This window comes from Mastigoproctus giganteus, chromosome 3, assembly GCF_048544385.1.
Source record: "Mastigoproctus giganteus isolate SK-2022 chromosome 3, ASM4854438v1, whole genome shotgun sequence".
In the NCBI taxonomy this organism is placed as follows: Eukaryota; Metazoa; Arthropoda; class Arachnida; order Uropygi; family Thelyphonidae; genus Mastigoproctus; species Mastigoproctus giganteus.
In genome coordinates, this window is record NC_143577.1 from 245,624,612 (window position 1) to 245,640,661 (window position 16,050).

General features: G+C 37.6%; 1 protein-coding gene across 1 annotated transcript in view; it reads right to left on the minus strand.

Moving 5' to 3' along the window:
• The window catches only part of LOC150089001 (uncharacterized), a 108,089-nt gene that overhangs the window by 38,224 nt on the left and 53,815 nt on the right, over window positions 1-16,050 (minus strand). Inside the window, exon 6 of the mRNA XM_090370375.1 lies at window positions 1,536-1,750. Within this exon, the coding sequence (XP_090226501.1) occupies window positions 1,536-1,750 (215 nt within the window). The remainder of the gene's footprint in view (window positions 1-1,535; window positions 1,751-16,050) is intronic.

The following is a 16,050-nucleotide window of genomic DNA, read 5'->3' on the forward strand; positions in this document are numbered from 1 at the left end:
TTTTTTTTTTTTTTTTTTGTATGTTCTGGTGCTCTAACTAAATTAGAAAATACTTTTTGGTGCCGCACAGTCTACCAAACATTGAGAAGCATTAATCTAAAGGAACTATACAATTATTAAAAAGTAAAAAAACAAATCTATTTAGCCAGGCAACATGTGCAAAGCATACATAGTTGCTTGCTTTAGTTTTAGTTTGCTTTAACCATAAGTTCATGTCTACAAAGACACCCCTCACCTCCATTAAATTACCATTTTCACAACATTAAGTTTTCTTGAGAATTATTTATTATCAAAATATATATCTATACACACTGAGGTAAGCTCTAAATGATTATTTATTTTACTTTAATGATTATCTGTGAACATAATTGTATTGATCACAATTTCAGTATTTGGTAGCTCTGTTGTGAGAAAAACATAACAGTAATGTATATTTGTAAAACAACATAAAACAGAGGCCTTTTGTATAATTGCAAAAGATTTTTTGAAATTTTTTTAAAAATTTGTAAAAGCTGACAAGGTGTGCTTGTCTGATGGATAAAGACTGGGCTGCTCTCTGTTTGGCATTACATTATTGAGAAGAGGTCCACAACATTAACCTTGTAGATGCATATATAATAAATGTGGTTCCAGAGACCTTTACTCAAATAATGGAACATACACTTAAGAGGAATGGTAGCACGCATATGCTGAAAGGTTTGTTTTTAGGAGCATTAGTAACTAAGGCCATATTGCTGTGGGATATGCGGTGGTCATTCCCTGACCTTTCCGCATCCTCCGTATTTGGTGGTGACGGGCTCGAACCCCGTCTAATCAAGAAGCGTGTGCTACGCACTGCTGCTCCTTCCCACCTGGCTACGGAGGCACCACGCACGCATATGCAGCCTATCCTTGAGAACATATTGTTACAGTATGCCTGTAATTGGCTTATAACAGGCAAATCAGCATCTTCAAACCATATTTCATAAACATGTGTCACGTAGGGTATATGATGTTATGTCAAGCAATATGCTACTACTTCTGCATTAATATTTATGTGCTTAGTTATGTCACTGAAAAAAGAATGTACACTTATATTGAAACAAATATCACTGATATGCAAATATATGAAAGGGAAATGGTAACAGCTATGAATAAATATTATAACCTATATTAAATTACACTCCATATGTGCTATATATTCTGGGTTATTAATTTAATGCAAATAATGGCTGCAACATCATCACAATTTCAGATTATAAATTAAATTCAACACTAACTCAGATGAGTAATTAATGTATATCAGTGGTTCTACACCAATAGACCATGATCTTCACAGGAAAGGGGGAATGGTCCCTCAGAGAATATCCTGGGTTGTTTATGGTATGCTATAATAAATTAAAAAACAAAAGTGTCAGATGAAGAACAGGAACTCAGCTTGCTGTTACCAGTAGGGGGGGGGGAGTCATTTTTTTCTCAAAAACTGGTCATCAGAAATAGAAGGTTGAAAAACACTAATTATATATATATTAAATTGAGAATAGCAAATCGAAAACCTGATATCTGAGCTCCTTAATAAGGGCCTTTTCCTTATTCAGCTGTTCATCCAAAGCTACTATTTTATCTTTTGCTGCTCTTTTCTCTTTTTGATGTGCCTCCTCTAACTCCTTTAATTGCTCTTCCAACTGAGATGCTGATGCTTCTTTCTCCATCACCTGCATCTCTAAGTTTGCCACATGTTGTTTAAATGTAGTTTGACTTTCATTTACACCTAAGTAATATGAATAAAAAAGTAGCATTAGCAGAATTACAAATCCAAAAAATATATGAATGATAAAATCCTATTAAGTTCAATCAAAAGAAATAAATAATTTTCTTTGCTGTAATTATATTAATGAAGAAAATCCTAATCAGTTTCACAGATGCCAATTATCCAGAACCAACTGCCTAGTGAAAATTACATCTATTTTGATATTCTGCAGTTAGTAGTCTGGTTAGTATTAAGAACATACCATTTCCAAAACTGTTCATATTATTTACATGCTCAGTTTCATTTGGATGAAAATCCAAAAAGTTAGTTTGCTGATCTTCAATGAACTTTATGTAACAATTAAATAAAATACCGCCAGGTATTTGTAGGGAAAATGTCTTTACTATCACAGTCTATCATATCTGTAGGGAAAATGTCTATACTAAATAGGCCATTTGCATATATTATTTTCAAATATCCAAAATATAGGAAAATATGAAATCATAGAGGCCTTATTTAGTAATATGGGCATTGTAAAGATGACACTTCATCCAATGAAGTATCATCTTTACTGAACAGAAAAGGGCCTGTCAGAGCTTATTATTACTATAAAAATATTTAACTAATTTGTAAATCACGTGAGGTGTTTTTCACTGTAGTTTTTCGTAGCGCTTTTGCACTCACTATGTTCACCCTAACTCAATATCTTTCAAGAAATGTTTTTAATTCAGTTTCTCTATTAAAAATTCAAGAAATCTCCATTAACAGAGTTAAAAATTACCAATAATCTAGTACTGGCACTTATTCACACTTTTTCTGTCACCAAAAAAGTGATTATCCAATTTTTATTTTGAACTTTATGACATGCAGCTTAAAGATGCAAATAGGTCTTCTTCCTTCCCTTCAGTCCACAGAACTGGATTTTTCATGGCATGCTACAAGGATGTCAGTCTATTATGACTAAACTGTTTCTCAGTTATTGCAAACTGGTTGATTGCAATCTCCACTCCAAAGAGCTCATTTCACCTCATCCCGCAGGTGCTGTTAGATTCAGATCTGGAGACTGGGAAAGCTGCAAAGATGGGCTGAATTCACTTTCATGTTAATGGAACCAGTTCTACATAATTCTGGCCTCATGTCATGGCATATTATTCTGTTTGAAGAACCCATTTAAAGATGGGAACATTGCAGTCAGGAAGGGATGCACCTTACTGCAAACAATTTCCGTATAACAATTTCCTATCGAGGCAGAGTAAGGTAGGTCGGAAAACTGCTAGCTTGGAGGGGATACACAGACTAACAGATTAACAGTAGCTGCTGGCAGAGGTGAAAGTGATTCTTGCACTGCTTCTATTGAAATGCAATTGAGCAGCAGCCTGAAAAGCAAGGGAATGAGGATTTCCATGACTGCTGGGAGTCATAGTGGAACAAGTAAATACATGGGCTGTGTTAGGGTAACTGAGAGTAAAAAAAGGTGTATGTATACTTATGTCTACACCAATGCTAGGAGTATAGTTAATAAATTTGATGAGCTTGAAGAGCTAGTCAAGACATCAAAGGCAGATACTGCTGGGATATCAGAGAAGTGGTGTCACAGACATAAGCAGTGCAGAATTGGAATTTGGGGTGTACAATGTGTACAGAAAGGATAGAAAGGAAGGGAGGGAGGAGGGGTTATGCTGTTAGTTAAGAAACACATAAAATCTAAGGAAGTGCATCCAATTGATGTTGGTGGACAATGCAACGTTGAGTCTGTTTGGTGTGACATAAGCACTGGGAAAGGGAAAATGAGAGTTGGTGTATGTTATAGGCCTAATGAATCTGATGAGTATAATGAGCAATTCTGCAGAGAAATAGAGTGGGCCAGTAAATCAGAGTGTCTTATAATGGGGAATTTTAATTTTCCAGAGATTGGCTGGAATTTTGGGTTGGTCACTCAATCACTAGCAAGGCTTTTGTGGATTTATTGGATGATTGTTTTCTACAGCAGCATGTTCGGGAGGCAACTAGAGGGAGTAATACTCTTGATCTGATTATCAGTGATGATTCTTGATGCATTAAGAATCTGCAGATAAAGGAACCACTAGGTAGCAGTGATCACAGTGTGCTGGAGTGGGATTTACTCAAACAGGTAACTGCCATCAGGGGTAAAAGGAAGGGTTTTGCTTTCGTAAAGGTAACTACGGTGGTCTGAGACAGTATTTAAATTCTATACAGTGGGACCAACTGATGATGTTACCAACGGCAAATTCAAAATGGGAAGCATTCAAAGAAATAATCTTGAAAGCTACTAGGCTTTTCATACCAACTAAGAAATACTGATCAGGGTTTAAGCCTAAATGGATGTCAGATGAACTAATTAGACATGTGGAAGAGAAGAAAAATGCATAACATACATATAAATTAACAGGTGACACAGAAGCCTATGACAGATATAAGTTGGTCTGTAACCAAGTCACAATAGAGGTTAGGCAGGGAAAGGAAAATTACGAGAAATCTTTGGCAAAGGACACAAAGAAAAACAGCAAAGAGTTCTTTACTTATGTAAACTCTAGAAGGAAGAGGATGAATCAGATTGGTCCACTTCATATCAATGGTTTAACTTTTGATGATCCTGCTCAGGTAGCTAACAAAAAAATGAATATTTTGCATCTACATTCACGCATAAGGAGTTATTCAGGTAGGGGAATCTTGTAATAATTGAGAGTAAAGTGGAGGAGAAACTGCTGAAGATAAACATCCAATCTGATTGGATACTATGATGTAGTCACAAAGGAACTTGATGCAAAGAATAATTTTGATATCATATATTTGGATCTTAGAAAGGCTTTTGATACTGTTGGCACATGGAAGGCTGCTGCAGAAATTGGAGCAACGTGGCATTGGAGGCAAATTGCTGCTATGGATAAACGGATGGTTGAGTGGGAGAAGACAGAGTGGTAATCAATGGACACTTCTCTTCATGGACTAATGTTATTAGTGGAGTCCTCCAGGGTTCGGTGTTGGGTGCATTGTTGTTTTCTGTATTCATTAATGATATTGATGATGGTATATCAGACTTAATGTCCAAGTTTGCAGATGATACAAAGGTCGGCAGGGTTGTTAACAACTCTACACTGTCAGGACACTGCTGGAACAGGATCTAGAAAAGTTGAGTAGATGGGCTGAGAAGTGGCAACTAAAATTTAACATTGACAAATGTAAAGTACTGCATATGGGAAGCAGTAACCCCAGAGTAACATATCAACTGTGTAGTACTACATTGACAGAGGTAGGGTGAAAAGGACCTGGGGGTAATTGTGCAGGCAGATAAGAAGTTTTCTGAGCACTGCAGATGGTCTGCAAGAGTAGCCCATGGTGCCTTGTCAATGATATACAGGAATGTTTCTAGTAGGGATAAGGAGGTGATTATCCCCTTGTATAAGGCAATGGTCAGGCCACACCTTGAGTACTGTATGCAGGTCTGGAGGCCTCATTTTAAGAAGGATGTAGAGCTGTTGGAAGGAGTACAGAGAAGGGCAACAAGATTAGTGAATGAAACAAAGGGTTGCTCTTACGAAGAAAGGCTTAAGTTTTGAAAATTACCGTGTCTGGAGACTAGGCACCTGCGAGGTGATCTGATCTAAAGCCTTGAATGGTTTTAGCATGCTCAATGCTGATGGGATTCTTCCCCTTGCTCAGAAGAATCGCCTGAGGGGGCATAAATTCAAATTGAGGAAAGACAGTTGTAGGATAGATGTGCGGAAGTTTGCCTTTAGCCAGCAGGTGATTGATTTGATTGCTGGAACAAACTTCCATCTGTCATTGTAGAAGTTGATAGCTTAAACAGATTCAAGGCAGAACTAGACAAACATTTGGAGCGGATGAATGAGTGAAATTATAAGGTGTGTGTGTGTGTGTGTTTTGGCTGACGCTATATAAGCTTGCTTTCTTGCATCAAGTGCCCTTGCTAATGCCCTGTGGCATACAAATGTTGCTTCACTGGTATTGAGTGCTCCATAAAAACACTCCCCATATCATAACACCACCAATGACAGCCCTGCATTACTGATTCTCAGCAGGATTAGCCAGGTGGGCAGGAGCAGCAGTGCTTAGCACATGCTTCTTGATTAGACCGGGGTTCGAGCCCGTGACCACCAAATACGGAAGATGCGGAAAGGTCAGAGAATGACCACCGCATATCCCCGGAGCAATATGGCCTTAGTTGCTAATGCTCCTAAAAAAAAAACCAAATAACAATAATACAGCTCAGCAGGATGGTTCCTTGGACCCGCACTGTTTTCACCATATTCTAATCTTTCCATAATAGTGAAACAGCAGGAACTAGAATTGGGAAAATTTTGCTTATCAGACCAGGCATCATTTTACCAATCCTCTGCCATCCAGTAGTTACTCTCCTGATCCCAAAAGTACCTTTATGTATTTTGCTGACAGGACTGGAAGTTTGTCAGCTGCAAAACCCCATTAATGACAAAATATAAGTTGGGGTTTAATAAGAAATTCCTCTCTGGTATCTATCACTATACTGGGTTGTTATTTGGTTGATCGACTGCTGACTAAACTTTGTTACCCCGCACAAGTCTTGTCAGCCTCCACTGTCCTCTCTCATCAGTGAGCTCTTTCCAACTATAGTATTGCTGTTGGTTGGATGTTATTATTATTATTAGTAGTAGTGGCATATGATGCAAGAAAGCAAGCTTATAAAGCATCAGCAAAAAAAAAAAAAAAACCTACATCACCTGTCTACCTACAACTTGTCTAGTTCTTCCTTGAATTTATTTATCAACTACCCACTTCCGCAATAGATAGCAGTTTCTTCCAACAATCAACCACCCACTGGCTGGAGGCAAACCGCCACACATCCATCCTTCCTCAATTTGAATTTGTCGCCTCATATGTGTAATCTGGGCAAAAGGAGGAATGCCATCAGCACTAAGCTTGCACAATTGATTCAAAGTCTTAAACGCCTCAATCAGATTACCTTACAGGTGCCTAGTCTCCAGTCTTCAGTTCTGCATGCAGAACTGAAGCCTTTCTCTTGGTAAGAATTTTTTCCCTTTACCAATCCTTGTGCCTTTCTCTGCAACTGTTCCAGCAGATCTACGTCCTTCCTAAAATGAGGCCTCCAAACTGACCTGAATGCTGTACTCGAGATGCAGCCTAACTATTGCCTTGTACAATGGGATAATCAGCTTCTTATAGGGTGGAAACAGGAAATATTAGAGAATCCACCATATATTCTGGATATATCCTTTCAATTTCAATCATCTTGCAGATGATGAGTTCCTCCAAGGTAGACAGTTTTAGAAGATATCCTGCATGACATTATGAATTTTTGTGGTCCACTGAAAGCATTTATCACTTTCCACTGAATGTAGAAACAGGTGAAAGAATGGTTGGAGAATACTGAATGTCTGTAAAACTGTTTTGTATGGTTAAATTATTTTTTAATTAATTTAATTTTTAAAACTAATTTGTATGATGGAATTACAAATAAGCGACTGCCTTGGATAAAGGACTAGCTGAGTTTTGTTTGTTTGTTTGGTTTTTAAGAGCATTAGCACCTAAGGCCATATTGCTCCGGGATATGCGGTGGTCATTCCCTGACTTTTCCGCATCCTCCGTATTTGGTGGTGACGGGCTCGAACCCCGGTCTAATCAAGAAGCGTGTACTATGCACTGCTGCTCATTCCCACCTGGCTACGGAGGCGCCAGGATAGCTGAGTGGTAGGAGACCAAGTGGTTATTAATATCCACTGTTCTTCATGGAACAATGTTATTAGTTGAGTCTACCAGGATATTTATTAATGAAGACTTAATGCTGTATGAATATCATGTCTAAGTTTGCTGATAATACTAAGGTTGGAAGGGTGGTTAATGACAAGAATCAGGATAATACTAGACTTTGGTCTGGACAAATTAGGAAAATGGGCTGAAAACTGGCATTTTAACATTAATAAAACTGAGTAGTAAACTACTACTCAGTTTTATTAATGTTAAAGTGCAGCCATTATCAACCCACTGCAGGATGGAAGCCTAATCAACAATTCATGATGGAAATGGACCATAATCTGCCACACTGGTCCAGTGCGGGTTGGCAGATTGACCGTATTCAGCAGTCAGGGGTTTGAACCCGGTCTACTCAAAGAGCATGTGCTCTGCACTCCCGCTCCTGCCCACTCGGCTACGGAGGCCAGTGTGGTACCATACTCAAAGATAGTGGAGAATGAACAGCTCATGATTTTTTTTTTTTTGTTGTTTTTTGTCAATGATATACATCAATTGTCCCAGCAGGGAGAAGGGTGATTACACTGTTGTATAAGAAAATAATTAGGCCACATCTTGAGTACTACATTTAGGTCTGGAAGCTTCACTTTAGGAAGGATGTGGATAAGATAGTAGTGCAAAGAAGAGCAACAAGATTAGTCAGGGACACAAAATGATACTCTTAAAAAGAAAGATTTCAGTTCATTAAATTGTAGCAATTGTAAACTAAGCACCTGCAAGGAGGCCTAATTGATTTTAAGAGGCTTCAAATGGATTGATTAATGGAGTTCTCAAAGCATCCTTACCCTCTTTCTTGGATCACACACACACACATGGGGGACATTAATTTAAACTGGAAAAGGATGGCTGGTAGATAGATTTGCAAAAGTTTGTATTCAGAAAGAGAGTAACTGACTGCTGGAACAAATTTCTGTCTGGTGTTGTTGAAGTGGGTAGTTATTTTCTTTGGCTGATGCTATATGTTCTTTTGTATGACTCAATTTGCCACTACTAATGCTAATATTAAATAATATTGAATAATTTTTCACCATTCTCCCACTGCATTTAGAAAACTTTGTCCAAGTATGGAGACTTCATCTGAAAAAGGACACATTGGACAAAATAGCTTGTTTAATCAAGACCCGCTAATATCCATACAATCGGACAAATTGCTAACTCACTGTGATTTGCTGTTGTATAGGATCTGTGACCTCATTTTAAATTAAATTTTTAAACAAATCTAAGATCTCAATCTGAATTTTTTATTTATTAAATAGAAATATAAATACAGAAATTTTTACAGGAATTTTCTTACCTGAGATTTAAGTTTTGCTCAGTTCTTCAGGAAAGGGGGACCATAATAACTGCTTCCAGATACGGTATAAAACTGCACATAATTCAATTATAAAATGAAATTAATTAATTAAAATAGATGGAATTAGTATTTGGAAAAACTGCCTAAAGTATGTTACGGAATCTTCGACAGAAGAACCTTGTGACTGGAGAAAAGCATGAGTTAACCTTAAAGCCTTGCATGACTAATGCCAGAGGTATAAAGGGAGATAATTAGCCCCCCCCCCCAAAAAGAATTTTGCTCGAGATCTTAGATTAGTTTAAAAATTTAATTTAAATGAGGTCATAGATCCTATACAACAGCAAATCATAATGAGTTGGCATTTGGTCCGATTTTATGAATATTAACTGGTCTCGATTATACAAGTTATCGTAGTATCAAGTTTGGAAACAATAGGATTTCCATGTTTTTTTTTTTTTTTTTTTTTAATATGCTGAAAAAAGACTGAGCTTCTTGAAAAACTTGCATTGTGAGATCTGCAAAAGGATGACTGCATGAGGAAAGATTTCGATTATGGGCTGCAGAGCTTGGAAACCAGGCACCTTAGAGGGGGACCTCACTGAGGTTTATAAGGTTCTGAGAAGAATTAGTAAAATGAATGAAGGTGGAATTTTTACTGTTATAAAGAATTCCAGAACTAGAAGCCATAAATTCAAATTACAGGGAGGAGCTTTAGACTAGATTGTAGGAAGTAAGTTTTTTTTTTAAGCTGGTGAGTTGTAGTTTACTGAAAAAAGTTGCTTCTGCAGGTAGTTGAGGTTGAGAGTTTGAAGAAATTCAAAGATCAACTGCATAAGGAAGAAAACAATTTGAATTTAATTATCGCCTTTTTCTTTTTCATTTAGGTTGGTGCAGTAAAATCCTGTGGCTTCCTTGCACTATATGGCTAACATAATATAATACTTTCTTACTCAGTCCTCCTATTTTTCAATGAAATTATGTGTCATGACCTTTTCAATTCCGATGACGTCTTCATCATTTAAATGAAATACCAATGTACCCCTAGCAATAACTAGGGACAAACTAATATCTCAGTCTGACAGGACTATGATCTAATACTGACAGGACTGAAAAAAGGTCTGATTAAAGCAACATTTTCTCATATTGTATACTATCAATACAAATTACTGTGACGTTGTAGCAAAAATAAACAGCACTTCCTAGAGAAGTATATGTATACTACCATTCATTTGTAATGTGTGCCACTGTGTTCTTTCCTTAACTTGGCTATATTACCAGACCTTGTCTAAGATCAACTGGTCTAAAATTATGTGGAATTTTAAAGAGCACTATGCAGTCTTGGTGTGCTACTTCTCCATAAAAAAAGAAAAAAAAAAGAGAAGTTTCTTTTTCTCAAGCATCCCCATTTCTGTTTACGTTAAAATTAAAGGTCCTCTCTCTCTCTCTCTCTCATAAATAACAGCAACAATTAAAAAGGACAAAAGCAAAACTAACTGAAACAAATTTGCCACTACCAATGAAATGTCAAATTATAAAATAAAACTTTATTAAAAATACAGTAAAAATAAAATAAAATGTATGCAAACTTATTAAGAATAGAAGTAAAAATATATACAATTAAATGCTAAAAGTGATAGAAGTACTAAAAGTGACAAGAACAAAAGCAAAATATACATTAAGAAGCTTTTAGAGCAATGTGCCCCTTTATAAAGTTAGATGACAAGTAGTACATTTGTATGACATACATAAATATAGACTTGGGGGTAATTGTGCAGTCAAATATGAAGTTTGCTGAACAGTGCAGATGGGCTGCCAGGGCAGGTCATGGAGTCTTATCAATGATATATAGGAATTTTGCTAGCACGGACAAGGAGGTGATTATCCCATTGTACAAGGCCTTAATCGTCCGAGTAAGCAGGTGTGACTGGGGTCTGAACCAGAGAACACTCAAACTCCTGTATAACGCTATATTCCTCCCTGTTATTACATACGGATCCGGGATTTGGTACCATAGAGCAATAATTGTTCGCAATAAATGCAAACTGGAAACAATTCAGCGAAGTATACTGCTTGCCATTACAAGGGCCTGTTGCACAGTAAGTTCTCCGGCCCTACAGGTTCTTGCAGGTGTCCTCCCCCTTGACTTGGAGGTTATCCGTCGAGGATTGCACTACTGCCTGTCGCGGGGAATCCCAGCTACCATCTTTGGACATACCATCGACACCCGCACTGACTGCAAGCAAGAAAAGAAAAAACTAGCTGCCATGCTACTACAAATCTGGCAGACAAGATGGGAGGAGACGGACAAGGGCCTGATAACTAAGAAATTCATCCCGGATGTCAAACTAGTTTATCCAAAGTCGCCGCCTTGGTTCTCTCCTGGCCTCTACTGTACATATATTATAACTGGACACGGCTCTATAAATCATAAGTTGACTACCTTGGGAATCATCAATAATCCCTACTGTACATGTGGAGAAATTGAAGATTGGGACCATCTTCTTTATAACTGCCCAATTTATAACGATCTTCGAGGAACACTGTACACCAGGCTACAACACATACCTCAAGGACAGGAGCACCTGCTAATTTCTGAAGAACAATATTATAAATCTTTAACGGAGTACGCACAGAATCTCTTTTCTAGATGCAGGACTCTACAACCAACTCAAGCCAGGGATAGAAACCTGTAAAGGACTTACTCAAACTTGAAGTAAAAAATTTGTGTACTTGACTGTTTTACCAGCATCGACTTGCTAACCCTGGAACATCCAAAGTAGGATTACCTGCTAACTTTTCATATGGTTTGGTAGGCTCCAGTGGTCTTGACCACTCCACCGCAAAATATAAGTCACACTTAGCACTCTCGCTGAGTGGTTTTTCTACCGTTCTGGAGTTATCCCCTCCCCCTTTTCTCCTGGTGGGGCATATGCTCCACTGTCAATTTACGGGATGCCCTTACCTACATCCCCTTACTCTTACTTTCATCCCCCATCTTCTTCCGCACACCCTGTACTGCCGCACTCTACTTTATTTTTTATTTATTTTTATTATTTATTTACTTATTTTTTTTATTTTTATTTTTTTATTATTTTTTTTATTTTTTATTTTATTTTATTATTTTTTTTATTTATTTATTATTATTTTTTTACTATTATTTTTATTATCATCGGTTTTTTTTGTTATTATTATTTTTTATTTTATTTTATTTTTTTAATTCATTTTTTATTTTATTTTATTTTATTTTTGTTTTATTTATTATTATTATTTTTTTAATTTTTTTTTATTATTATTTTTTTTTAATTGGTCTCCGTTCAGGAAGCTCAGGCGACCCTGACGGAGACCTGCCAGAGAATAATGGGCAGCCTGGCTACCTCCTAGTGGTGTGTGCGGGCAACGTGGGGTTCCACCAGGGGCCCTGCGGCCAAATGCCAGGACACACAACAGAACCCAACACAAAACTACACACTCAACACTACACTTTTTCTGGCATTTACAGTGTTCTGTATTTCTTCACAGTGCACATATGGCGCAGATGTGGGAAACCACAGGTGGCGCCCGACCCTAACACTATGCACACTATGTACAAGGCAATGATCAGGCCACAACTAGAGTACTGTGTACAGGTCTGAAGGTCTCATTTTAGGAAGGATGTAGAGTTGCTAGAACGAGTACAAAGAAGAGCAACAAGACTGGTAAGGGGAAAAAAATGGATGCTCTTACCAAGAAAGGCTTAAGTTCTGCAAATTGCAGCACTCTGCCCATTCAAGGCCCATTTAAGGCCTTGAATGGGCAGAGCAAGCTGAATGCTGATGGGATTCTTCCTCTTGCTCAGATTAAGAACCTGACGGGGCATAGATTCAAAGTGAGGAAAGACAGCTGTAGAATAGATGTACAGAAATTTGCCTTTAGCCAGCGGGTAGTTGATTGGTAGAATAGACTTCCATCTTCTGTTGTGGAAGTTAGCCTAAATAAATTAAAGCCTGAGCTGGAGAGGCATTTGGAATGAATGGAGGGGTGAAATGGGAGGGTTTTTTTTATTTTTTTTTGGCTGATTCTGCATAAGTTTGCTTTCTTGCATCGTATGCCTCTACTAATGCTAATATATTCCACAAAAGATACAACATATATATGCATGAGCTACAACAAACCAGTGTAGATCATGAATGATGAGGGAAAAAAAGAGGTGGGGGACAACCCATCAGTTGTTATGTTGTTGTTATTTTGGTTTTTAGGAGCATTAGCAACTAAAGCCATATTGCTCCGGGATGTGCAATGGTCATTCCCTGACCTTTCCGCATCCTCCATATTTGGTGGTGACGGGCTCGAACCCCGGTCTAATCAAGAAGCGTGTGCTACGCACTGCTGCTCCTTCCCACCTGGCTACGGAGGCGCCCCCATCAGTTGTCTGAAGTATGCCAACATACATTTGCTACATTATAAGCTTGCCATCTCTCAACCCCACAACTACATGGAGTGCTTCCAACTGGAACAGATGATGAGAATCACGTGCACAGTCCAAAATCAACATTGGAATGTGGGTTACAGTTAACTGGTTTTTTTGTTCTTATCGTTTTCAGTACTTTTGTCACTTTTGACATTTATCTGTACATATTTTTATTTCTGTTCTTAACAAGTTTCCACACAGTGTACAGGAACCCCCGACTTACATAAGAGTAAGTTGGGGGGATTCCGGTACATAGTGTTCCACGGAACGCTATGCAAGTCGGATTTTACATAAGTCAGAATTTCTCCCATGCTTGTGTAGCTGAATTAATTGAATCAAAAAAGAAATGTTCAACGAACATGTAAATAGAATTATTTATTATATTTATTCAATTTTTTATCTCATGAGCAGGAAAAATTACAAAAGCGTGCAATTTAAAAAAATTTCAAAATTGTAAAATAAAAAAAATAGGAGACAGCCATAACATCAGTAAGTTTTACCTCTCGAGCATCGTTGCCAGAATTGATGTCTTCAACCGATAAGCACGCCGATGTGGAGGTTGAGGGTAGTAAAGATTTAGAAGGGGTCGGCCATTCAACCTTATGAAAAAACATATTAATGGATGACTGGACGGTGGTTTTTTTTCTTTTCTTTTGTAGATTTCTTTGTAGCAGGCAAGCATATCATTCACCCGTCTGTTAACTTTTAAGAATTGTTCGCTGTCAGGATCCATCTCAAACGTCTCCATTGCTGATGCAATTTCACGAAATGTCATTGCCATCTCTATGGTGATGAAGCGTCTCAGCTCCTCATTTGGTTCATCTTGAGCTTTGTCAGCATTTTCTTCTTTCACTAACTATCACTGCATGCAAGTCAATAAGTCCTTCATTAGGAGGCATCAACCTCCAACTGAAGTAGCTCTGCAAACCTTATCTGTAACCTCTTCATATGATTTGTCTTTTTCAAACCCTTCGAAGCCTTTTACATGCCATGGGCATATTTTCTTCCATGCGCCATTTAAACAACTTTTAGTAATTTCTGCCCAGGCCTTATTAATGTTAAGATGGCGTGGTAAATACTGTAAGATTTCCAAAAGTCTCTTAACGTAAAATTTTTCTCATTGTCTACTGCAGACAATGCCTGAACAAATGTGCATAAATAGCATGCTTTTAAATTTGAAACAACAACCTGATCCATAGATTGGATGAGTGAAGTCGTGTTTGGCGGTAGAAATATGACTCTCATGTTCGAATTGAAATCATCTAGATGCATAGAACGTCCAGGAGCATTATCTAATAGAAGCAAAATCTTGAAAGGAATGTTTTTGTCTTTACAATAATTTTAAACCTCGGGAATAAAGCAGCATTTAAACCAATCCTCCAAGAGAGATACTGTTATCCATACGCTCTGGTTCAATCGGAAATGCACGGGTAGGGTGGCTTTATTGATGCCCTTAAATACATGAGGATTTCCAGAATAGTACACAAGAAGTGGTTTAATCTGTAATCTCCCACTGCATTAGCCCCAAGCAAGAGCGTAGCCCTATGTTTTGATGCCTTGAAACCTGGCATTGTATTTTCCTCTTTGGCAATGTATGTTCGACCTGGCATTTTTTTCCCAACATATCACAAAATTTCTTTGCAGCTGCAGAATCAGCACTGGCGATTTCATTGCATAGTTTAATGTAGTGGAAACCAGTGCGATGTTTGAACCTATTAAACCACCCATTGCTTGCCACGAACTTGGCTTGGGGTTTGCCGTACTTATCATTAATATCTTCGTTAAATACTTGTTGCTTTTGCTTGAATGGTTATTAGACTCAGGGGCACTCACTTCTGAATCTGATTTTCCATCTATATTATTAACAGCTGTTCCATCTTCGATATAGTACCTGAAAGCTGTTTTGTGATCACTGTTCATTTTAAGTGCATTGATCCTTTGACATGTTCTTTTATACGAGCACTGTCCCTTAAAATAGTCCTGCTTTGTACTTCTTAATCATTTTCATCTTCATTTCTAAATCAATTTTGTTTTGTTTCCTGGCACTACCACCACTTGCACTTTTTGTTGGTCGCTTTCCCATCATCGTTGTAATTCATTCCTATTTATGTATTACAACGTCATTGTTTCTAAAAATTTGTTTTTTATATGATTGGAGATTTCAGTGAAGGGGAACACATTTGACCATAATAGTGTAAAAACCCACACAATTCCAGTTATCGGGGTTATTGTATCGAGTTTACTACCCATTTAGAATTAGACACACTAACAAAAAACCCAATAAAAAAGAAAGTGCAAACTGTTTTTGTTGTTTTATGGTTGCAACCTCCAGAAACGTGCTTCAGAAAAATATCACAAAGGCATTCAAAATTGATTCTTATAACGGGAACATATGATAACGATGAAAGGGTAATGCAATTTCCATTATAAATATGATCTTTTAGAGAGATAAATGAATGAGTAATATAGCGAAATTTTCAACTTCCAAGGACTTGGAATGAATAAAAAAATATAAAATGTGTAATTGGGTTCACATTACGATATCCTCACGATACCTCCATTTATTCCTACGGGATGCAAAGTACGTTTCCACGATTTTTTTAAGTTTGCACCGGCTGGCAAAAACTTAAGTAAAGTTGAATTTCCATAAGTCAAGTACAGGAACTCCCCTGACTTACGGAAATTTGACTTTACTTAAGTTTTTGCCGGCTGGTGCAAACTTAAAAAAATCGTGGAAACGTACTTTGCTTCCCGTAGGAATAAATGGAGGCATCGTGAGAATATCGTAATGTG